General features: G+C 42.4%; 2 protein-coding genes and 1 long non-coding RNA gene across 3 annotated transcripts in view; 2 read left to right on the plus strand and 1 right to left on the minus strand.

Annotated features, from left to right (window-relative positions):
- LOC136444123 (U6 snRNA-associated Sm-like protein LSm4) overlaps positions 1 to 25,882 on the minus strand; it is a 178,407-nt gene that overhangs the window by 122,736 nt on the left and 29,789 nt on the right. The window lies entirely within an intron of this gene.
- Positions 299 to 18,458, plus strand: LOC136443833 (solute carrier family 12 member 9-like). The gene is made up of 19 exons (XM_066441201.1): positions 299 to 697; positions 1,560 to 1,694; positions 3,448 to 3,582; positions 4,238 to 4,384; positions 4,934 to 5,092; positions 5,646 to 5,753; positions 6,196 to 6,307; positions 7,565 to 7,722; positions 8,113 to 8,195; positions 8,650 to 8,774; positions 9,050 to 9,242; positions 10,660 to 10,761; positions 11,557 to 11,697; positions 12,487 to 12,595; positions 13,479 to 13,631; positions 13,948 to 14,080; positions 14,847 to 15,018; positions 15,642 to 15,809; positions 16,284 to 18,458. The coding sequence occupies exons 1-19, from the start codon at positions 412 to 414 to the stop codon at positions 16,527 to 16,529; spliced, it is 2,865 nt and encodes a 954-aa protein (XP_066297298.1). The 5' UTR covers positions 299 to 411; the 3' UTR covers positions 16,530 to 18,458.
- LOC136443675 (uncharacterized) lies at positions 20,463 to 24,873 on the plus strand. Its single transcript, XR_010757187.1, has 3 exons — positions 20,463 to 20,558; positions 22,415 to 22,537; positions 23,472 to 24,873. It is a non-coding gene; the product is annotated as an uncharacterized lncRNA (long non-coding RNA).

A 25,882-nucleotide genomic window follows, 5' to 3' on the forward strand; every position in this document is an offset into this window, starting at 1 on the left:
ATACAGAAAGACCCGCACAGACAGATGACAAACCATCAAAGACAATGCCTCAATTTTTCGTAGTAAAGTTCTGTCAACCTAATGCTTCACTTACTATAAAGTACTTATCTCTATAGCCTGGATGCCAGCCTTAGCTCAAGTAGGCTCTCTCGGTCGCTTTCCGGCCAGGAACTTGTGACGGTGATTGAGAGAGCGTACCTAAGCTGAAAAGGCTGGCATCCAGATATGCTTGAATGAGCGGCTGTACAAATGAACCGCTCGTTTTACAGCCGGCCCGAATCTGTGCCGAATTGCGCGCTAGTGTCTGTCCCCGCCGGGTCACGTCAGGTGCAGGTCATGTGGTTCTCTCAGTCCGGTTCCTTGCAAGACGAAGCTAAGACGTCTTTACTCCTTTTCTAGCTCCTTCCCCGAATGACTGCCGTCTTCAGGTTGTTCTCAAGTGTCAAACAGCATGAATCGAGGCATCTGAAGACGTCTGACAAGACAGAAATGGCGGAGATAGAAGCAAACGCCGCCAACGAGCGGACGCCGCTCATAAACTACCGGCTCTCGCGGAGTCTCAGCTCTGCCGGCGGGGTGTCTGCCGACAAGGAGCCGCCGCAACAAGAACCCGGCTCAAGGAAGCTGTCCACTTTCTTAGGCGTGGTGGTGCCGTGCACCTTGTCTATGTTCAGTGTCATCCTGTTTCTCCGTATGGGTGAGTAGAAAATGGATTCTGTATTGTTTGAATTATTACATAATCTGATCATGATAATCACTTCCGGATTACGATTGTTTTGATATTTGCAACATGTATAACGGTATCAACATAAGTGTACTGTAAAATATATATTTGTGTCTTGTCATTAGAATTCTGATGTCTTTCTTATTTACATGTCCCTATGAAAAACATCGTGACACATATGTTAGAGAGTGTATCCAAAATTATGTCTGTAATATTTGTTTATTTTTTGTTTGTTTATGGAGATCGATAGATAAATGAAAATCATCCATTGGTGTAACTTAAATCTTAGATGTCCAAATGTATATTTTTCATCTTAAAAGTGCGGAATGTAAATTAACATTCCACGGTCTAGTGAGCAAACACAACTAACGACTGACTACAGTATGTACACTATTGAAATAACATTCCCATGACGTAACCTGTACTAACCCTGGTAACAGTAGGACGACTTGTAACATGACCCTCACATGTACATGTTTGCCCTACTGGGACCCAATAGAGGTTGTTCAGAATGAACAGGAAGGCAGTATTGGAGAGTTTGGCTAAAGCGACAGTGCATTAGTGGCTCTTGTTTGATTGTAAAAAAAAATGATTATTTTTAAACAATGTGAGTTAGTCTTCAATGAATGAACAAACAACATGATGGCATTGTCATCTTAACTGGGGGCAAAGATTGTCATGTTATGATGTATGAACTATGATTTGGCAAATGCACAGTGAGGTTTAAGTTTTAACAATTCGTCCTCTTCTAAAGGTGAAATCATAAGTTTTGCCACCTACTATAGCATATATATACCTTCTGTTCTAGTGGTGACTTTGTGTTGTTTTCTTGCAGGTTTCTTAATTGGCCAGGCTGGACTCCTTGTAGGCATAGCTCAGTTCTTCCTGGCGTACTGCATCGTCGGCCTGACTATCCTGTCTGTGTGTGCTATCTCTACAAATGGTGCCATCGAGGGGGGAGGGGCCTACTGTATCCTTTCGATTCAGAATTCTTAATTCTTGTAGAAAGAGACTCTTTTATAAGGACTTTGGTATTATATTACAAATGTACTTAGCTTTTCATTTGTATTGAAATGTAAGCACAGCTGTATGTAATTGATGATGTTTCGTTGGACCTTACTGTATCCATACCCTGATTTAAAGTGTGGTAGGAAGTTTAACTGTCTTGACTGATGTGAGATTCAAAGGCCCAATGAGGGTGCAATGAAGAAGGTTGAAAGATGATAATGATAAAGATATTACTAGACAATAGCAGGCTACTCTTTTACTGGGTCCCCCGAAAGTGCGAAATGGAACGAAATGGAACAAAATGGAACGAAATGGAATGAAATGGAACGAAATGGAACGAAATGGAACGAAATAAAACAACATATGAAACATTATGAAATGAAATACCAGTACATAGCGAATGATATGGAGTAGACCAGAATAGGAAGCGTTTTAAATTCAGAAGAGAGTGGTAAATACATTATATAACGTGTTTAATTTCTTGAATCTATGTGATAATATGAAATACAACGTTTTTGTCGCGTTTCACGGTGTGGCTAGATTCTTCCCTAAAAATGGAGGCGCCGCGTGCAAAGAGATCCGCCGCTCTCCCTTGTGTACCAGCGATCTGCAAATGAACTGCTGCAAATAGCAGGGAAAACAAGCAAACGGAAATGAGTATCGAAGTTATTATATAGGACCAGATTATACGTTGGTGGTAACATTTCATCTCCAAGAGGGCATGAGGCAGGCGTAATCTTATTATTTATAGAGCTAGCGTGTTTTAGCAATTTGCGCGATTTAGTATGAACGGGGTCTTTGCGTGTGTGTGAACCGTGAAATGCATGTCCTTCTCGTTCACACACTCCCTTTGTTTTCCAGAAATGTCTCCAGAGGACTCCACGTCCGTGTTTGAATGGAATGTGAAATGTGTGAAATGAGTGACGCAGCGCAGAGCTTCATTTGCATATCATTAACGGAGGGGTCCATTCTCCGACAGGGGTCTGACTTTGAGCCGAACAATTGGTTACATAAAAATCGTTGTTGCGGAGATATGCATATGCAACGTACTAGTTATGGACTAAAACCGTATGTAAATAAATGGAAAGTCGGAGTTTGATTCAACCTGTCGGTAGCACAGCCACAGTTCTGTCGCGCTGGCAACAATGGCGGTTTATTTGTATGCGGGGCTCCATTTGGGGGAGAAGAGTTCCGTCCTGCAACACGCAAACACGCTGTATAAATAATAAGATAATGCTTGCCTCATGCTCTCTTGGTGAATTATGAGATGCAATGTTACCACCAACTGTATAATCTAGTTCTAACTTCGATACGCATTTTCGTTTGCTTCTTTCCCTGCTATTTGCAGCAGTTAATTTGCAGATCGTTGTTACACAGGGAAGAATCTAGCAACACAAACGCGACAAAAACGGTGTATTTCATATTATCACATAGAATCAAGAAATAAAACGTTATATTATGTATTTACCACCCACTTCTGTGTTTAAAACGCTTCCTATTCCGGTCTACTCCTTATATTTCGCTATCTACTGGTATTTCATTTCATAATGGTATATATGTTGTTTTAGTTTGTTCCATTTCGTTCCATTTCGTTCCATTTTGTTCCATTTCGTTCCATTTCGTACTTTCGGGGGACCGCTTTTACTAAGTAAGCTGAGGACATCTTACATGTTTCTCCCAGAGTTTCGTTGTTGCTTCTCCTTGACAGTTCCCAGTCATGATCAGTCGTACGTTAGGCCCAGAGTTTGGAGGCAGTGTCGGAGTTCTGTTCTACTTTGCAAACATCTTCTCCTCAGCCCTGTACACCCTGGGTCTGGTGGAGGCTCTGTTGGGGAACTTTGGCGCTGAAGGTAAGTTGAGAATAGCCATATCAAAATTCTGTAAGTGTCAGATTAGTAGGACCTTGTTTGAATGCCAGGTGTCCCTTGCCAAAATGCTTCCAGATAAATTTTATCATAGCTCCCAGAGTTAGATCCTAACTCAGCTATTGCCTCCTTGGGAGCACCTTGGCCCTGGAGGTGAGGAGCTGGCTTGCGTAGGCCCTGAAAACAGTCTGACATCCAGACCAGGGGGACCTACAAAGGGGCCATCACTTTCAGTCAAATTTGTACCTTTTAACCTGTAGGTGAAAGATGATTGATGTTGTATTTTGGAGATGGTTTCCTGGCCCACGCGCTGCCCGCCAGTCGCTGGTGGTCTTTCCTGCCCTTTAACCAGTGTTACAGGTCAGAGGTTAAAGGTGAATGATGTTTATTTTGCAGATGGTTGCCTGGCCCATGCCCTCCCCGCGGGTCGTTGGTGGTCCTTCCTGTACAGCACGCTGTTCCTGCCCTTTAACCTGTAGGTCAGAGGTTAAAAGTGAATGATGTTTATTTTACAGATGGCTCCCTGGCGCATGCCCTCCCCGCGGGTCGTTGGTGGTCCTTCCTGTACTTCCTGTACCTTCCTGGCCCTACCCCTTAACTTGTAGGTCAGAGGTTAAAGGTGAACGACTTTGTTTTACAGATGGTTCCCTGGCGCACGCCCTCCCCGCGGGCCGCTGGTGGTCCTTCCTGTACGGCACACTGTTCCTGCTGTTCAACCTGCTGGTGTGTCTGGTCGGCGCGCAGATGTTTGCTCGGACTTCGCTCGTCATCTTCTGTGTCGTGCAGGGTAGGATTTGTTATATTCTCATTTTCTGAATAGCCAGTATTATGTATAAGCAGCAACACCTGTGCTGCATTACTATGTGAACCAGTCAGAATTGCCTTGAAGAAGGTGACAGATGGTCACCGAAACGTCGGTGGAATAAATCTCTTGGTTGTGTAAAAAAGAGTCTTTTTAATTTTATTCACTGACTTACCAACCTGATGAAACTATTCGCGGAGAACAGTGCTTCATCATAACAAACCAGCTTTGCAGGCATTCAGCATGACAGCTGGTTATATTACATTACCCCAAAAGACCTGTCACACCCAACCTTTAAACAAATTTAACTGCAAGCATCGTTTAAAGCTATCTGGCAGGAATGTTCCTACTGTACTAGTACCACTCTACGATAGTTTTTCAGGAAACATACATATTAGGGCCACACCAGTCCTTGAATTTCTGACATTTCAAAAGGTCAAAATGAAGACATTTTGTTGTTAAGTGGTTACCGTAGAAGTTTACATGTTCCTCTTTGTTGTACGATGAAGTTGTTTTATGGTTTTTGTCCTCCAGTCGCCATTTTTAGTGTGTTCATCAGTTTTGGGGTGGAGAACAAGCCGATGAACATCAGTCTGATCAACAGCATACCGGACCCCAACCTGGTCAACCAGACCATCAACCACTCCCTGTACACCGCATTCAGCGTGGAGACGGCCAAGGAAAACCTCTGGCGTGAGTCTTTATTGTCATTAGCTTAATAATCAATCAATCAACTAATTAAGCAAAATAACTAAAAGGAAAGAGTATACATGTAGCCCACTAACTCCTAATCAGACTGTCAACTACTCCAATTATATTGTACAGCGCATTTAACGTAGAGACAGCAAAGGAAAACCTCTGGTGAGTCTATTATGATAGATGTCATTACCTTAATTGTTTATTGATTAAAAGCAAAGAGTACACAAAGACAGCCAAAAAAATATTGGGTTTTCTACTTGTTTGCTCCTACTGGGATTTTGCCTCATTTCTTAGGATCAAATCCTAGCTCTTTTAGTTTCATATGAGAGATAAAAGTTTAGAATGTTCAACAATTTTATAGTCAGATATCTACATGTGTACTGGTATTGGTAGGTAATGGATATACATGTACCATTCTATAAAGGGAAGAAACAAACTAAGAATACAGAATCTTAAAGATTCTCATGCAACCTGTTGAATTAACACTTCTTGTCTTGACTCACCATCTTAAACATGTGACCATAACAGATGTTGTTTGTTTCCCCAGCGGATTTTGGGACTGACTACAGCACGACCACCATCATGAACTTTGCCACGGTGTTCGCCATCATGTTTAACGGCTGTACAGGCATCATGGCAGGAGCTAACATGTCAGGTAACGCCAGGCTGTACCTCTAGAGCTGCAAATCTTTACCTGTATCGGACAGCAAGTATGACTGTTCTTTTGTTGTAAAGCACAAACAACGTAAACTTTGTAATAATAGTTTGTTACCAAAGAAGGGAAAATAGAATTTCAGAGCTAGAACTTGTCCCAAATTTTTGACTGTCCTACTGGAGTCTATTATTATGGAAGAACGGTAAAATAATGTTTCAGCTTACTGCTTTTTGTTGGTGTGTTGGATATGAATTGGTTGGGACGCTTTTCTTGAATGCTGATTAACCTCTAGACTACTACCTTCCATCCTTATAAAATTGAAGCAATGTAGTGTAGCAATACAGTGTAGCAAACTATAATTTTGTTACAGTTTTCTGCACACAGGTGACCTGGCAAACCCCATCAGATCCCTTACAATTCTGTGACAATTTTCTACATACAGGTGACCTGGCAAACCCCAGCAGATCCATTCCCATCGGCACCATCAGCGCGGTGATGGCCACCTTCGTGGTGTACCTGCTGCTCTGCATCTTTGTGGCCTTTACTTGCGAGAGGTGAGAACTGCATGTTTCACATACTGTTACAGTAGTGTGTTCCTGAAACCTATTCATTCATTATCTCCATGAAAAATGGAGATGTAGTTTTGGGTGTGTCTGTGTGTGTGTGTGTGTTTGTGTTTCCGGACTGCTGTAGTCAGCATAACTCATCAAGAACCTCTTGATGGATAATGATGATATTTAGTATGTGGGTGGGTGTTGGTAACCCGAAAATCAAGGTCGAATTTGGGCCTCCTGGTTAGAATGGTTCTGCACTACAACATAACAACACTACAACATGACACTACATTACATTACATTACACTACAACACTACAACATAGAGCTAGAGAGATACCGGCCTACCCTCTGAGGCATTAGGGAAGATAATGGAGGACAGACAATTTTGGTCTGACAGAGTGGTTTGAGTGGCGGAGGGCTGGCACTCAACATATTAAGTCAGTAAGTAAGTCAACAACATAACAGACAGCCAAGACTTGCCAGTGATGGCCACCTTTCTAGTGTACCTGCTACTCTGCATTTTTGTGGCGTTTACTTGCGAGAGGTGAGAACATTTTTTTTGGAGCATATTCCTGGTCCTTATTTATTTATTTATTAGAATTGGTTCCACTACAGCATAACAGACAGATCGTCACAGCCCAACTAGCCAGATGCTACTGCATAGGAATAGTCCTGGTGTGAAATTTCTTAATTTTTTAAAAATCTTTTCAAAATGTTATGTTGTTAATGTTGTTGATAAAAATTATGTTTTTACCAGCTTGTGAAATAGTCTATTTTTGCTGCTTGTAAACAGGCCAGTCTAACAAAATTGATTGCTTCTCAGATGCAGCAAGGAGTCGGAAAATGTACACAATACAAAAGTTTCTCACTAGTCACAATCAACTGGATAGATAATGTGCCATTTTTGTTTTACAAAATCTTTTCAGTTGCTTGAGTAAATTTTGTATTGTGTATCCTATTACCTGGATGTCTAACCTTCATCAACACGTCAGAAAATGTGTTGTTGGTGCTTAATTACAGTTCTATTTACATTTGGTAGATAGACCTTCTGTGGTCTCTGATTGCTTCTCTGAAGTTTTATCTTCTTTACACAGAGAGCTGCTACAGAATAACTACATGGTGCTACAGTACATCAACATGTGGGCACCCTTACCAGTGATAGGCCAGTACGCATACATGTAAATCATGTGAAGACCATGCTAATATCATGTGACTGTCATGTGATTATCATGAGAGGTTGTATTTTTGTACACAGAGAGCTGTTACAGAATAACTACATGGTGCTACAGTACATCAATATGTGGGCACCCTTGCCTGTGATCGGTCTGTACTCGGCCACTCTGTCTGCTGCGCTCAGCTGTCTCATCGGTGCATCCAGGATCCTGGAGGCTCTGTCTCGGGACAAGCTCTTCGGTAGGTTAGAATTAATGATGTTGTGGCACCAGCTACATTTTGTAGTTTGTTTTATGTTCACACAGTTTTATTGACCAAAAGCACTTTGGTACGGTCAAGTACAAATTCAAAATTAATCTTCAAATTCTACTTACTGAGTAATATAGGCTAATATGAGTACACCATTCTGTAACATCATTATTACAATCAAGTAGGGCTAATAGTGAGTTTCAATGAATTGGCACATCTCTGGCTAATATACACTGTACAAGCAGTTAAACCTGATTACTGTTTTATGTTGAAGGGAACCTGATCACCATGAACTTACCATGTAAATACCATGTGATTGTCATGTGAACATCATGTGAATGCCATGTGAACGTCATGTGAACACCATGTTTTTTGTTTCAGGGGGTGTCCTGCGAATGCTGACCATCACCAATCGGAGCGGGAACCCTTACGTAGCCGTGTTCGTCTCCTGGTTCCTGGTGCAGGTAAGCTTAAGTCCCCAGAATTGCTTTCATTCCGGTATGATATTCTTCCATTGCAAGATGTAAATCAAGCCCTTTTCCTACACTGTGTCTCTTCAGGCTTGTCATGTTGATGTTGGATTTGTATGTTGCTGTATCAGACATTTTGTGCTCTCTAGGCTTCTTTTTTTTTTAACGAACTCGCTCAGTGCAAGGTCGTAGGGGCCACTCATCTAAGCACTGAACTAATTCTTACTGTAGCAGCATTTCTTCGCCCTAGGTCAGAAACATCCATGCTCGAGACAAGCATGACTTCACTGACCCATTAGGAGAAGCAGGGGTTACAAAGGCTGCTCGGGAAATCCCCTACCCCATTTAGGCCGGGGTTTAGGCCGGAATGTTTTGATCCACTCACACCGGGGCATGCCCCTACTCTGTTCTGTTTTCCAGCATACTAACCCTTTTCTGTCCCCTGCAGCTGATCCTGTTGATCCAGCAGGTGAACGCCCTGGCCCCCATCGTGTCACTCCTGTTCATCCTGTGTTACGCCGCTGTCAACATCGCCTGCCTCGCGCTGGAGTGGGCGTCTGCACCCAACTTCAGGTGGGCTATGTCATCTTGTTTGGCCTTTTATTGTTGTTTTTATGCCACACCAATGTTTTCATAGAGTATTCCATTTGAACCTAAATTTGAGGTTCAACATGAATAAGTGCCAAGTCTTTGCCCACAATACACACCATGAAATGGAATGAATGTAATCAAGCAACTTGACGGTCATAGTAAATTTTCTTGGTACTTGCACAATGCACAATAACTTTAAAAAGGTAGTTTATAACCAATGTTTGTTTCACACCTTGACTGTTTATCTATTTGTTCAGACCGATGTTTAAGTACTTTACGTGGCACACCTGCCTGCTGGGGGCCGTCAGCTGCCTGGTGATGATGTTCCTGATCGACCCGATGTACGCGGCCATCGCCATCGCCTTCGTGGCCGTGCTCGTCCTCGTCATCCACTACCTGTCCCCCGACTCCTCCTGGGGCTCCATCACACAGGCCCTCATCTTCCACCAGGTCAGTACCATCACACAGGCTCTCATCTTCCACCAGGTCAGTACCATCACACAGGCCCTCATCTTCCACCAGGTCAGTACCATCACACAGGCTCTCATCTTCCACCAGGTCAGTACCATCACACAGGCCCTCATCTTCCACCAGGTCAGTACCATCACACAGGCTCTCATCTTCCACCAGGTCAGTACCATCACACAGGCCCTCATCTTCCACCAGGTCAGTACCATCACACAGGCTCTCATCTTCCACCAGGTCAGTACCATCACACAGGCCCTCATCTTCCACCAGGTCAGTACCATCACACAGGCTCTCATCTTCCACCAGGTCAGTACCATCACACAGGCTCTCATCTTCCACCAGGTCAGTACCATCACACAGGCTCTCATCTTCCACCAGGTCAGTACCATCACACAGGCCCTCATCTTCCACCAGGTCAGTACCATCACACAGGCTCTCATCTTCCACCAGGTCAGTACCATCACACAGGCTCTCATCTTCCACCAGGTCAGTACCATCACACAGGCTCTCATCTTCCACCAGGTCAGTACCATCACACAGGCTCTCATCTTCCACCAGGTCAGTACCATCACACAGGCTCTCATCTTCCACCAGGTCAGTACCATCACACAGGCTCTCATCTTCCACCAGGTGGGTATCATTTGACTGTCATCTGATAATCATGCGACTATCATGTGATCCACTACATGTGTCCTTACACCTCGTGGGGCTCCATCACACAGGCCTTCATCTTCCACCAGGTCAGTATCATGTGACTGCCATGTGATCATCATGTGCTTTGCATGTGATCATCATGTGACTAGCATGTGATCCACTACCTGTCCCCCTGACCCTTCCTGGGTCCATCACACAGGCTCTCATCTTCCACCAGATGGGTATCATGTGACTGCCATGCGATCATCATGTGCTTTGCATGTGATCATCATGTGACTAGCATGTGATCCACTACCTGTCCCCCTGACCCTTCCTGGGGGTCCATCACGCAGGCCCTCATCTTCCACCAGGTGATGAATATCATGTGACTTTCATGTGAAGATAATGAGGCATCCCTTTTGTCAAAAAGTGTTAGTCTCTGTCAGAAGATGACTACCTCAGGTAGTGGTACTAGTAGTCCCAGATTTCACTTTATTTTATTTTTTAGATACCTTTCTTGTAATCATCATGTCGATTCAGTCAAACTTGGTCTCAACATTGAGACACTCATGAGACTGAGGGAAAAATTTTCCATTGGTGAGTTGGGGTGGTTACTCCAGACAAGAATGTCTCTTAACCATGTAAAATTGGACGGGACTGTTTTAATGTGGCTTACGACGATTAGGTTGGCTACCATGTGAATTTCATATGATCATCATGCAAATACCATGTGATCATCATGTGCCTGTCATGTCTCCCGCTGTAGGTCCGTAAGTACCTGCTGCTGCTGGACATCAGGAAGGACCACATCAAGTACTGGCGGCCGCAGATGCTTCTGCTGGTCAACAACCCACGCTCCTGCTGCCAGGTGACTAGCGCGACTAATCTGCATAACATGTGATGATTATTATGCAAATACACTCCGAGTAAGATTAATGTTATGTGAGTACCATGTGAACATAAAGTGAATACCACATGTCTGTCAACATTATATTGCTAGGAGGTACTCTGATGCTACTTAGCCTAAATCATCTGTTTCAAGTTTTCAACACAATGAATGGCAGGGTGATGTGTCACTCTATCTGTGTCCCTTCCAAGTCAGCTGGTAATAAAAGTATGAGTGGGAACAGCATGTGAACACCATGTTACTATCATGTGTCTATCATGTGAACACCATCTGAATAGCATAGATACTGTGTCAATATCTTGTAGATGACCTGTAACATCTAGTGCACTTACAATGTACTTAGATGCGTTTGGCAAGATCACTTGGCCATGGCTACCATCATGTGAACTTCACATACAAAATTTAGATGCCATCTGAACGGCATAGGAATCACATATGACTGTTCTTTTTCAGGCAATTCTCCTTTAAGTTTAAGTGGTAACCTATAATTACCCTTAAAATATGTCTAACATGGCACCTTAATTCGATTCTCACTTGAATGTCCTGATTCACCGGTGATCTCCTTGTATGTAGCAACCTATAAAGACAGTATGTCTATCATGTGAACACCATGTTTACATCATGTGAACTTCATGTGAACACCTTGTGAACACCATGTGAACACCATTACGGTAAACACCATGTAAACACCATGTGAACATCATTGTGTCTATCATGAGTACATCATGTGACTACCATGTGACTGTTCCTCCCCAGATCATCTCCTTCACGAATGACCTGAAGAAGGGGGGTCTGTTCGTGGTGGGTCATGTGGAGGTCGGCAGCCTGTGCGAGCAGCCGTACGACCCCATGCAGCGCCAGACGACCTTCTGGATGAACCTGGTCGACAACTTAAAGGTTCGTTAGTCAGAGTTTAAGTCCTTCCCTCACCAGACTCTATCTGTGGCCCTGGGCCACACCTTATTGTACTACAGCAGGGGACTGGTCCGCTGGTAGTGATGTGTGTTCAACTGCTAAACTCTTTCCCAAAGGCTGAGTGATAAGCAGGGAAAGCAGTATGTACCATTTTTAAATTTGGTATGACCTGGCCTGGATCATACTCATGGCCCTCTGAATGCAAGGCAAACACTTCTCTCATTTGGGCATTGCACTGGTCATGAAGATTGGTTAGAGGAGGCTTATTGCTGTCATATGTAGTTCTACCATGTAAAGAATCTGTTACTGTGTTTGACAGTACCATGTGATCCTTAAGAGAATATGGTAAACGTTAGTTGAATGCCAAGTGAATGCAACAACGATGTGAACAGCATGTGACTATCATGTGAACATCAAGTGACCATCATGTGAACAGCATGTGACTATCATGTGAACAGCATGTGATGATCATGTGAACAGCATGTGACAATCACATGAACAGCATGTGAATATCATGTGAACAGCATGTGACTATCATGAAGAAGAACTTTATTGTACGACAATTGTACATGGTACAAAGTATGGCAAGAATTCGTAAACATCGACTATTACTAAATATTTAACATTTTCAAAGAACTCATCTACAACATGAATAACAATCGATCTAATGTGAACAGCATGTGACTATCATGTGAACAGCATGTGACTATCATGTGAACAGCATGTGACTATCATGTGAACAGCATGTGAGCATCATGTGCTCCCCTCCAGGTGAAGGCGTTTGTGGAGCTGACCCTGTGCCCCACGGTGCAGCTGGGAGTGGAGAACCTGATGAGAATATCGGGACTGGGCGGCATGAAGCCCAACACTGTCATGATGGGTAGGATGTCACGTCCTTATTTGGTTCGAACATTGTGTGAACAGAATAAAAATACTCTTTTTACACAACCAAGAGATTTATTCAACCAACGCTTCGGTGACCATCTGTCACCTTCTTCAAGGCAATTCTGACTGGTTCACATGGCAATGCAGCACAGGTGTTGCTGCTTAAACATATTGTTCCCCTGTTATGGTACATATGTAAATATGTTGTATTTGCATCTCATTAATATGTATAAGCAGCAACACCTGTGCTGCATTGCTATATGAACCAGTCAGAATTGCCTTGAAGAAGGTGACAAATGGTAATCGAAACGTCGGTTGAATAAATCTCTTGGTTGTGTAAAAAGAGTCTTTTTATTCAGTGACTTACCAACCTGATGAAACTATTCATGGATTGTGTGAACAACTTCTGAACACCATCTGAACATCATGTCTTGTGAATGTGAATACCTTATGAACATCTTGTGATATCTTGTGATTGTCATTCTATTTGTAAGGCAGGGCCCCGTTACAAAGCAGTGTCAGTCACTGAGCTGGGCATCCCTGGATAAAAATGTAGTTGTATCCATTATTTGATGGAAAAAATTACGGAAAATAGATAAGATATTAGATAGATAGATAAATGTCTGGTGAATAGTATGTTGATCTGTTTGAGCGAATTAGTGGAGAAGGCTTTTGTTTATGATTGGTGAAATGTCTTTCAATTTTGAAAGAAGCATCTTGGTTGGAAGCTTGCTCAAGTTGACATCAGTGCTGGCAAATTTGATGGCAGGATTTAGAAAAGATAGGCTGTTCCAAAAATAATTGGGTTCAATTTTATGGCTTTCTTGAGACATGATAGTGATGAGTGACAGCTGTACATCCCACGGTTTGTTTGTCAGGTTTCTATGACAACTGTGCCCACAAGGACACCTTCCTCTCCATGGACGTCTTTAAGGAGCCGAAGGAGAAGCGGGTTCAGTTCGCTGACGAGGAGTATGGCAAGATGGGGGAGGCCTTTCCACCTCTCAGGAAGGTTCGTGTGATTGCTTGGAGTAAGATTGAAGGAATGAATGAATTAATTGATCAATGGATGATTAAGCTAAGTGGGTTTCATGTGTTATGTGGTCACATGGTATAAGAAACTAGTCTCTGTCTTATTAGATTTGAGAGGTAGATTAAAGAGTAGTACATGTATCTCACAGGTGTTCTTTAGTGTTGTTCAGCAATTATCATCGGCAATGGCGAATGCCACCATGTTAGTTACAATGTGTCAAGCTGTTTCTAATGACTTGGGTGGGTTCAGACATAAACAGACACCACTGCCTGTACGTACATATATACTGATCATTGATGCGAGTACATTGAAAGTGTTCCTGTACTTAAATGTCTGTTGTCCTTTCGTTCATTGCCAGCATGAGGATGAAAAGGTGCTGAAGCTGTCGGAGTACGTGGCCATCATCAGCGATGCCATCAAGCTCACCAAAAACGTCTGTCTGCTGCGGTATGTAAGGCTGACATTGACTAGCTTATCAATTTTTGATTATTACTCATTGATATTCAATGATAGTAAATAGTATTATTCAATAAATACATGTAATCATAGACAATTTTTCCCCTGACGGGGTCATACGGTGGTTACCCATGATGATGGTGATGATGATGACCATGTAGTAGCCACTGATTTGTGGGAGTGATCATTTTTAATGTCACATAGGATAATTTTAAGAAAACCAGCCTGCCACTGTAGTCACTTTTGGCTAGAAGAGGCTCAAGATTGCCTTAAATTTTAGACAAAAGCCAGCTATTATACAGCAGATTACAAAGTATTTTGAGCCCTAAAAATGATTGGAGCAGAATTCCACACAAAGGTACTTACACAAGATGTAAAAATTGGTACCTGACTTCAGTTGGGGAGGTAAAGCTAAAAGGCAGTGGAAGGAGAGGGATGGGATCCGCTTTTCAAACCATGCCCTAGACACAGTGGATAATAACCCACTATCCCTACGGCCTCAAAAAGGCTATAGGCCTACCTTTACCTATTTTAAGGCTAATGATAGGTGCATGAATTCCCCCATGAATTGAGTGAAGATCTCAAAATTTTCCCGTGAAACATGCGCCCAGACCCACTTAGTATTGTCGCGCCTCTGGTAAATATATGTTCTGAGGGCGTCGCCCCCAAATATCAAGCTGGAATCATTGTGTATTTTTCAATCAAAGAGATGCCATAAAACATAGCTCAGATTACCAGCCAAATGTGCCCCTAACAGGTACTTCCACCAGATGGACCGTGCGGACCTGTTCTCCCGGAAGCAGACCAAGTACATTGACGTCTGGCCCGTCAACATGATGAAACCCGAGATGGCCAGCTACTTCGACGTGACCTGCTTCTTCCTGCTGCAGCTGGCCTGTATCCTCAACATGGTGCCGCACTGGAGAAAGGTGGGGACTGATGGAAAGATAGTCTGTTTAATCATTTATAAAGATTTCATGCCCATAGGCAAAGAAAACCCCCACACATGCTCAGAGGTACCTGAATAGAATGATCAATGCATCCTCTCTTGAAAACGTTATCAAACGTTATCAACAGTCTTTGTTTTTCCTCTCAAAATGCAGGAAATTTCAGAGGGTTAAATTTTCAAAATTTTCCGGACCCCCTTGAAAGCTCACATACTTGGTGCTCGTCTTGTGCCTTCAGTGCTCACCAACCCCCAAAATCTAAACAAAATCTATTTTTAGAATGGATTTATGAATAATGATTAACAGTCCTGTTTCACTGAAGAAAGGTAGGGGATTGCTGGAAAGTTGTTTCTGTGTCATTTTGTATCTGGCAGTCAAGAAACATGTTTTTTACCCCAATGTTTGCTTGGAGATAGAATGCACCTGTTAGCCACTGCTTGTATACTTGGATACTAGAAAACTGTTCCTGTTCTCTCTGAAGTGTTTTGTCAACTGCATTTCCTGATCTCCCTCTTTGGATTAGACAATAAGTCAAAAGTACTTCCTTACGAGGTTATTCTTAAACTCTTAGTGTCTTACATTGTGATATTTTATTCTGTCCCCAGGTGACACGCATGCGTGTGTTCCTCTGTGTGGAGGGAAGGGACCACAACGAACCGGGCACGAGGCGGCGAGAGGCGAAACTTAAGGAACTTCTCACGCAACTCCGCATCCAGGCCGACATCAACATCATCAACTGGGAACACGTCATCTGTCTACGCGGCCATCCAGAGGTATTCATGACAGGATAGAGTGTATTCAATGTGGGGCCATTACAGCCATTTTAATGCCTACAGTCAAACCTTTCTGTAGTGGCCACTCAAATGATTTGTAGACAATGGTGGCCATTATAGGCAGTGTCCTAAATACTCGCGTCAATGGAAGGAATAATCTAAGGTAGTCAGTAGTACAGGTCTGACTGTACATGTATATGAAAGTGATATCATCATGCTGTAACTCTGTAACTGACTACACTCACAGCTTACCTGTCTTGGGGTTAAACGTGCTTGCACAAAGATGTTGAGAATAAAAACACTCTTTATCGAGGCAATTCTGATGGTCACCAAAACGTTGGTTAAATGAATCACTTGGTTGTGTAAGAAGAGTCTTTTTATTCAGTGACTTACCAACCTGATGAAACTATTCATGGATGTAGGTTGAGAAGTTTGCCCTTCATGCCATGACCTTGACCCTGTTCTCTCCTACAGGGAACCCACCTCACGGACGAGGCGCCCGTTGCTATGGCGATCACGGAGGAGTACCTGCGGGCGATGAACGAACTCATCAAGCAGCAGTCCCAAAACACTGCCGTGAACTTCCTCTACCTGACCCGCCCGCCGGTCGACACCAGCCGCTACCCAGAATACCTCAGCAGATACGACCTGCTGACCCATGACCTCCCTCCCACAGTTCTTGTCCACGGGCTCAGTGCTGTGACCAGTACTGACCTGTGATGGTCTTTGACCTACAACCTTTTAAACCATGACTGTCTTGCCCACAACCTTCCTCCAACGCTTTGAGTTTTGGTCCACCGACTCACTGGTCCTACTATGATGGACCTTTGATGGTCTTGTAAACCATGACTTTATGATCTTCAACTTTCATCCAAAAATTTCATTCCATCTACTAATGAACTTCTTATGCTAGTTCAGATCTTTGTTTAAGGAAAACCACAATTTTTCTTCAACATCACTGCTTTCAATTCACAAATAAAACATTCTTGCCAAGGACACAATGTAGAACACTTTCAAGGTCATGTAGTATGTTCAAGTTCAGCAGGTGACTGCCTGGTGCTGTTATTACAATGGATTTCTTTAGTGAACCTGCTGGCCACTCAAGATGATTTAGAATCTCAAAGACAAAGACAAGAAAATTTAAAGTATCTTTGTCAAAAATATGACATAATAGTTTCATTGTTCGGTGTGTCAGTTGCTCATACATGGGCACTAGAATTTGGAAGGCATCACCCTTTTTTGATTACAGATACTTTTGTCTTTTCTGTCTGTTATTTGTTGTTTCTGTCTGTCTTATGTTATATTGAACAGCATGTGCATCAATATGTAGTATGTAGTTGTAGAAGTGCAATTCATTGAACCGTTACCGGTATGACTTCTGTTGCTTATGAATCTTATATTTCATAGATTTTTTATTTCCTTTTGATACCACTGATGAGTTTAGGTACATAGGAGAAGATTCAAAGATGATATAAATGTATGTTATAGAAATGTAACCATTTCTCCTAGTAATATGCCTTGATATAGGAGGCAAAATGTGACAAGTCTATTTTTCCAGTAATCGCTTATATAGAGATAGGAATCTCTTCCATGCTGAGAAGTTTATTACTCAGGGCTTAATCGTGTATGTTGCAGATAGTTAGCATTGTACCAAAGTGCTTTATAGATGGTGAGTAGAAATACATGCTTTCTGCTGACTTAGAGTGCAACCATCAATGTTCACTGTTGCAGTGCCTGACAGCATTCAATATACATATGTTATGTAATGATTAAGTGATGACAGCCACCTAATAGTATGTTCTTTCCAAACGGTGTTTGTGAGAGAGTTAGGGTTAAGGGAAAACCATCCATGTTCACTGTTGCAGTGCCTGACAGCATTCACTGACACTGGATGTTTCATGTAATGAAAAAGTGATGTCAGGCACTTGGTTATGATAGAACGGTCACCTATGTTCTCTCCAAGCAGAGGTTGTGTGACAAGATTGTCGTCATCTTTGTTTTGGCTTGCCCTTACCCTGAGAGTGGAGTAAGTGAGAAGAAGGACCTCTGCTTGGAGAGTAGGTCCGATGACTGAACTCAGATTGACTCCCATGTTTAGAGTCAGAATTACAGAAAATGCAGCAAATCCGCTTGCTCATGTGTGGATGGTCCAAGTACAGTGGCCTTAATAGTTGAGAGCAGACAGAATATAAATGATAGGAGACACAGTATGTCCACTACTTAATTCTGTGTCTGGCAAAGGAAAAATTTCACTTTTCATAATGATCGACATCAGATAGAAGCTTTCTTTAGGAAGTGCTTTTTTTATATCAACATGTGCATGTGTATACAAATGTATGATGAAAACATGTCAACCCCTTCGTAGAGCTATCGCTTAGCAAATTTGCTATCCTTACTGTGTGCTGCTATGTATGTTATACTAGTGTATTAGAGGATAGTGGGACCAAAATTGTGTCATTCTTGAACATAGAGATGATAATCAGAAATGATGTGATATAGAAATTATCACTTTTATATAACAAACAGATTTGACGTTTGTCTCATGATGTACTTAGAAACGTCTGTTCTTGCCATGTTGAGGATGGCATTTCCTAAGAAATGTTATAGATAAGTAAATAAATACAAAAAACCTTCAAACTAGGAAGAAATTTAAAAAAAAGTGATCTTATCTCTTTCAGATGATTTGAGTTTGTTGACTTATAGCACAGAAATGAATCTTTAATTTGAAGGTTTAAGGATAAGGCAGAAACGATTAGACTTTGAGCTCTTTGGTGGCTATGGGCCAGGGACGATTAACAAATAGAATACACGTGAATTGATATCGTTGATACACTTCTTAGTGAAGATTATACCATGTTGATTTGATTATATGGATGACATCCTCTGGAGAACTGATGTGAACGTGCGAATAACACAGTTTGGCCAAAAAATGCCGGAGTCAAATGCTGCGTTTTCCGGTATTCCATAAACGGCAACTTAACGAAGCGAAAAGAAAGCTAAAACAAGCCCATTGGATTTGTTTCATCGGCCATCTAGCGACCTATTGTAGAACGACATGACTTGCCAGGTATGGACAGCGAGATCAGCACCACGGCCAGAGCCAGCCGTTTCTTGTTTGTTTCCTCGCAACCATTCAAATACCCTGAAAAACAGCGGAGAGCTAGAACTGTGTTCTTAGCTACACAAGAGATGATATATTTGAGTCGTATCTATTTGAGATGATTTGATTTTATTGAATTTTAGCACAATCACAATACAAGAAAACAAACAGATACCTAAGGCTAAGCACTATAGCTTGTACAGATTAGTTAATGATGTACTGAAACCTATCAAACGTTTCAGCTCGTGGATGCATGGTCGCGCTTTCAAAATCTCAAAACATTCCTTCGTTTCTCACTTACTCGATTCCTTACTCGTGCAAGGCTCACCTTCTGACTCAGCCGAGGCATCAGGCACGAAGAAGAAACGGCCCCAGACTTGATAACATCCTGGCGGCCAGACGCCGCATGGACCAGTGTTTGTAGCAATAGTGATAGTTAGGTATATTTATATTTATTACGCTGCTTTTTAGATTGTATTTACCACTGTTTATTTACTTGCAGTCTATGTGCTTTGTATTGTCTTGTGTGTGGGCCACGACACCAGCAACAGCTGCCTGTGGCCCACGTGTATTGTATCGTTTTACAATTTCAATAAATCACAAATCACAAATCAAGCTTTTTATATGTCTGTGTGTATCAGATGAATTATTTCATTCTGTTTTTGCCCGCCATCCAACTGTCTTTATGACGCGGGTTCTGGAACAATGACGCCGACGGGAGACGTTCCATAGAGACCGCGGCCGTACAGGCAACAGAACACGAGAGAAGCCAACGAAGACGGACGGTATAAAACTCTGCTCCGCAAAAATGGCCACTTTTGGAAAAATGTTCAGCAGATGCCTTTCCTTGGCATCGCAGGTGATGCCCACCTCTCGCCGCCTGCACATGGCAGGCGATGGTCCCGGCTGGGACATGATCAAGGTAAAACTTCTCACCCAGTTTCATTAACTTGTGCTAAACTTTGGTTCAGATGGACAAAACATTTGAAAGCTTCAAAGTACTACCACAGTACCGTTATCTGACGTTCTACCATACCAATTTCTGACGTATGATCTTGTATACTTTTATATCAATGAACGTTGTCTGCCATTCTGCTCAGAGTTCACCAGGGTAAAACTTTTTTTGTTTCCTTTTTTTTGCAGTGCTTGCCTTTGATTCAGTTGATCTCGAAATCTAGCAACATTATATATAGTACATAGTGTTGCTTAAGTGTTGCTTTGCTCTTGCCTTACATTTAAAAAAACGACTGAAAGACTTAGTGCGTATTTCCCTTCCTTGTTTGTATCATATTTATCATCCATACTCCATATTCTGTGGTAGATGAGTTCACTTACAAACCTATCCTGGCTTGTGATTCAACCCAACATCCGCTGATAAAGTTAGGTATTTACCTGAGTGTTCTGTATATGATTTTTGTTTACAAACATCCTGAACACTGTGTTCTGATCTACTGTATGTTTGGTCGTGGTTGTGTTTGAGTTGTGGAAACGCCATTGTATCATTGGACATCATGTAGATATATATCGACATCGTTTCTATCGCTTTTTATCTAAAGGGCCTGGGGAAGCTGGCCAGCCAGGTGCCGGTGGAGGACCCCCCGATCCCCGTCCGCGCCGCTGGTGTGTCAGTGAATAGTGTGATCCTGCAGGTAAGTCGTCACAGATTCCAATCCGGGGCCCGGCCGGGCAGTTTGCGGGAACGAAAAACATGATAAACACAAGACAAGGTGCAGATATTAATCATGAGCATCATTTGCGTCTTTTCCTGATATGAATTGTTTAATTTTCGTTCACGCCAACAGCCCGGCCGGGTCCCGGTTCGGAAATGTGGGCTAAGCATGAGTCTTGTTATCCAACAAGTACACCTACGTGTGTACATGTGCGTGTGTCTTCGTTTGTTCATGTATTTTCTTTGTATAACACGACTGGGAAACCGCATCAAGGCTTAACCCACCGGTTGGAAATTCTGACATGACAGTAGAAGCTAGTGTCTTGTGTTTTGGAAATTACAGAACGAGCTGATTAGGACTGAATCGATCCCTCGTGTCAGGACATACCGCTGTCGGTACTCTCTTCGATAAGTGTGACGGGTTCTTTAACTTCCTCGAGTTGCTTGCGGTTTTTTCCCAAACATGGAGCAAAGTATACGTTACGTCATACGACAATGACATAAGTAAAAACTGCGCTATGGTTAAACTCGTCATGTACGATATGGGCATATTTACTAACGTTAGATATCTTTGAACAGTAGTTGTATATGCTAAGATCAAGGAGGTTTCGAATTCTAAGATGAAGTCTGACACATATTGTTCTATGTGACATGACAAGCCACTAGCTGACAAGCCGATGCGTTACGTTGAGACGCTGACGATCGAAATGGGAGATACTTTCGGTGTTTTTTTTAAAGCAAAATCACCGGGAAAGAGTGAAAGTGGAACGAATAAACTAGGTCAGCTAGGATGACATCACAGTCGAAGGGTCATGCAATGTTCTAGAACACGCGCAGTTTCGAAAACAGCGCTGTCGACGCGAAACGCTTTCCCGAGAAAATACTCAAACGTTCGTACACATAGCAGTAAGTTGTTTAGCTGCTATCCCGTGAAAATTTCCCTGCTAAATGCCCTTTGAACGTTTTACAAGAATGACTGCCTCTTATCAAGTGGAGTCTCCAAGCAGAGGGCTGGCCCCGACTTTCTTACAAGTGTTTTAGGTCGTGTAGTCGTCTTTTTAGACGGGTGCGATTTTCTCTGCACTTCTCGCATAGCGCGTAACACTATACGTTCGTTCTCATTTAAATGTACACATTTTGTAATTTCCGTTACCGCTAGAAGTAAGACGTTCCTGGCATTAAGAAATACCACATATAAGGTACGCAACTGCCGTTTTTAAAAGCTAGAAAAGTTTTAAGTCGTCATAAAAACTACAGTTTGACAGCATATATGTGGCATATCCTAATGCCAGGAACGTCTTATTTCAATCGGTAACGGAGATTACAAAATGTGTACATTTAGATGAGAACGAGCGTATAAAGACGTCTGAAATGAGCCGAAACCGGGGAGATGCTATACAATTGAAAGATAACAGAAAAAAAGCATGACCATCCATCAAGCCCTTCTTGGGTTATTCCCTTTCACAGTCTGAAGCAAAACCTGCTCCCGCAGTTCCAGAAAAGCCACCAGGGGGCCCAAAACAATACCACTTACTCTCTCTCCAAAGAGCTATCTACCACTCAAAAATCAGTACCATAGCATGTCCTGAACATGAGATATCAAAACAGGAGCTTCCCTTGCAGTCCCAGTAACAAGCCGATAGGGGGCCCAAAATCTAATCATTTTCAGAGTCTTACCATGACCTTCCAACATACCAAATATCAAGACAATCCATCCAGGCGTCCTTTAGTTATTCTGGTCCTTTACATCCATCCAGACATACATAAATACAAACACTACCCTCTGCATAGGGGACATGTACCAGGTTTTACAAGACCGTTTCCGTGTCCTTACAGGCCGCCATGGAGGGCTCGGAGTCCTTAAACGTGATCCACCCGTCCACAGCAGCACAGCGCCTGCTGGAGCATGCAGAGGCTTTCGCCACCCCTGACCCCAATGCCGACATCCTGCGCCTCAAGGTAAAGCCCCCCTCTCACTGGACCCGCGGCACGCTGGCGGCGTCGCTACGGCCGATCGAAATGACAAAGCAAATTTCATCGACAAAAAACGAACCTTTTTTTAGCTTTGTGTGTTTTGTTGTATTTTTGGTCAAACTTGTACGTTTTGAATGATATTCCCATTATAAAGTCAAGGGTAACACAAATCCGGTTTAGGACGCAGCGACGCCGCCAGCGTACCGCGGGTGCAGTGAGAGGGGGGCTTAAGGTGTGTGCCCGTCTGTGGTACACTGTGGTTTTGAAAAATATAGGAATGATATGACAACAACGTTACAACAGACAGAGCCTCGCCTGATGTGGCGATGGCTATCTTTAATTTAATCCTCATAGTTTTTAATGAAATTCTTAATTTCTAAAGGAGATATCTTTGTCGCTGACCTGTACCTCAAGATTAGGTGTGTGCCCGTGTGTGGTTCACTGTGATTCTGAAGAAAATCTTATCAGCTTTACAAGCAAATGTTTCTGCACTCTTTTTGGACGTTTCTCTCTGTTGCTCTTCCTCTTTCATTCATTATATCATCCGTTCGTTCGTTCATTTTTCATTCATTTCGATTCAATTCATTCATTCATTCATTCATTCGTTCGTTCGTTTCTTTTTTATTCATTCATTAATTTATCGATGAATCCCTTCTTTCTTGTTCCTCTCTTCTTTCGTTCTTTCCTTCGTTTTTCGCTTTCTTTCTTTCTCTCTCTCTCTCTCTTTCTTTTTTCTTTCTTTTTTCTTTCTTTCATTCTTTCTTTTTCACTTTTTCTTTCTCGTTCTTTTTCACCCTTCTTCATCGCTTTACTGCCCCTTGTCTTGGTTTCCTTCATTCAGTCCTTATTCTTTCCTTCTTTCTAGAACTCTTTCCCTAACTAGTCCAGTCCTCACACCGGTTTCCCCTCCCCTCCCCAGGCCAAGGTTTCCCGCGAGTACGGTCTCCCCACACAGGTCTGGACCTTCAAGAACGGAAGGCTCGTCAACCGGGCTTAGGGCGTTCAACAACAGCCACAGTAGGGAAAATGTGCAGTAACATCCGCACTGTTTGAATAGGGGAGATATAAATGTGCAGTAACATCCGCACTGTTTGAGTAGGGGAGATATAAATGTGCAGTAACATCCGCACTGTTTGAGTAGGGGAGATATAAATGTGCAGTAACATCCGCACTGTTTGAATAGGGGAGATATAAATGTGCAGTAACATCCGCACTGTTTGAATAGGGGAGATATAAATGTGCAGTGACATCCGCACTGTTTGAATAGGGGAGATATAAATGTGCAGTAACATCCGCACTGTTTGAATAGGGGAGATATAAATGTGCAGTAACATCCGCACTGTTTGAATAGGGGAGATATAAATGTGCAGTAACATCCGCACTGTTTGAATAGGGGAGATATAAATGTGCAGTAACATCCGCACTGTTTGAATAGGGGAGATATAAATGTGCAGTGACATCCGCACTGTTTGAATAGGGGAGATATAAATGTGCAGTAACATCCGCACTGTTTGAATAGGGGAGATATAAATGTGCAGTGACATCCGCACTTTTTGAGTAGGGGAGATATAAATGTGCAGTAACATCCGCACTGTTTGAATAGGGGAGATATAAATGTGCAGTGACATCCGCACTTTTTGAGTAGGGGAGATATAAATGTGCTGTGACATCGCACGGTTTGGTTGGTGAGGGCGTGTAGTCGACATAATAGAGAGGGGTTTTATCAGCTACTAGCTGACTATATATAACTTGTATAAACATATGTAGGTCTGTTGGCCCTTTTAGATTATACTATCATATTCTTTAAAACATCATCTTTTTCAAGGGGTTTGTATCACAAATAGCATTGGTGTCACTATCCTCTATGGAAAAAATATAGACTTTATAGACAATATCGTCAAAACCAGACGCAAGGGTACTTTCACAAGTTTTCAAATCAAACGGGGGATTCACCTTCAAATGTCGAGCAGAGGATTAACAAATGATATACTTTAATGTGACAATAGCATTGGGTGTTATCTCATGTGAGACATAGACATTTATTCCATTCTGGATAGATCTACATCAAGTAATCCCCTTTTCAAATCGATTTCATTATTAGTAGACTGAATATCAAAGTATTTTTTTCAGGACGGGTCAAAACTTAACTGTTTGTTTATTTTACATGTATGATTTAATGTTGCGAAAAGTGTTGACTGAGGGTGGACCGAACCCGACGGAAACCAAACTCTTTTTCAGCCGTTTGTCTCCCCAGTCAGGAGTAATGACGGACCAACAACGGTACAACGGACAAACACTACGCCTGATGTGGTGGGGGCTATTTGTACTTTAAATCCCGTATTTTTAATGAGATTCTTAAATTTAAAGGAGATGTCTTATAGATATTGCCTTTAGATTGACTACTTATTTTAGTAGTAATATTTTCAATGTTACTCACTAGCCTAGATAAACGATAAATAGTTGGGTGGCTGAAATAACGACGAAAATGTGAACTTCACCCATTTAGTTTTGTGTGTGATCGTATTGTGTACAGACTAGTCGGGCTGTGTACCTGAAACGTTTCTGGTCTGGACCTGGCCCTAAACAAAAAGCTCGGGCAATTATCTTGAGCTACATAGTCATGTAGCCCTCATTTTTATATAAAGTACATAAGTACTTATGTCTTTCTAAATTGACGTCCTTTCTAGATTGTCCTCTCGGTAGTAGGATATGGATATTTATATTGCAAAACAATAGTTTTCCTGATTTTCATTTGTTAATTTGGTGAAACTGTTTTAGCTTTGAGACGGGATTTGCCGTTTTTTCAAACCTTTAACTTAAAATGGTATCCAGTAGTTTTCTAGTTTGGTCAGGTCCGGACCTGCAGTGTACCTAATCAACTCTCCAAGTACACGTGCAGCTACAGGTACACAGCCCTGTTACTTAGCAAACCCTCGTGTGCCACTCGTCTTCCCGATAGGGCCCGCTGACAGGGGGGGGGGGGGGGGGGTCTCAAGATGTCAGTCGGCTGTTCCAAATTAGGCCCTCCTCCAGGTTGGTTCGAGGCTCCGAGCTGCAGACAACAGTCAGACATTGGGCTCCAAAGTCGGTCTGTTGTCTGCTGTGTCTCTTCTATTCCCTCTTCTATCTTCTACTTCCTCTTTCTGCTTTCTTTCCCCTACCTATCTTTCATCCTTCTTAGTCTTTCTAACCTGTCTCTTCTATCCATCCTGTAAGCTTCCCTATCTAGTCTATCTGATGTTTTCGTATCTTCTATCCCTACCCTCCTCAGTCTGTATACCTATCTCCTATCCACTTAGTACTATTCTCAGTCTGTTTCTATCTCTTCTA

The sequence above is a fragment of the Branchiostoma lanceolatum genome, chromosome 10 (genome assembly GCF_035083965.1).
Source record: "Branchiostoma lanceolatum isolate klBraLanc5 chromosome 10, klBraLanc5.hap2, whole genome shotgun sequence".
NCBI classification, from domain to species: domain Eukaryota; kingdom Metazoa; phylum Chordata; class Leptocardii; order Amphioxiformes; family Branchiostomatidae; genus Branchiostoma; species Branchiostoma lanceolatum.

Excerpts from the sequence above, each read along its gene's own strand:
- LOC136443833 (XM_066441201.1), top strand. The coding sequence starts at position 412 with ATGACTGCCGTCTTCAGGTTGTTCTCAAGTGTCAAACAGCATGAATCG. Across the intron at positions 4,385-4,933 it reads CATCTTCTGTGTCGTGCAGG|TCGCCATTTTTAGTGTGTTC; the intron begins GTAGGATTTGTT and ends TTTGTCCTCCAG. Across the intron at positions 10,762-11,556 it reads ACCCACGCTCCTGCTGCCAG|ATCATCTCCTTCACGAATGA; the intron begins GTGACTAGCGCG and ends GTTCCTCCCCAG.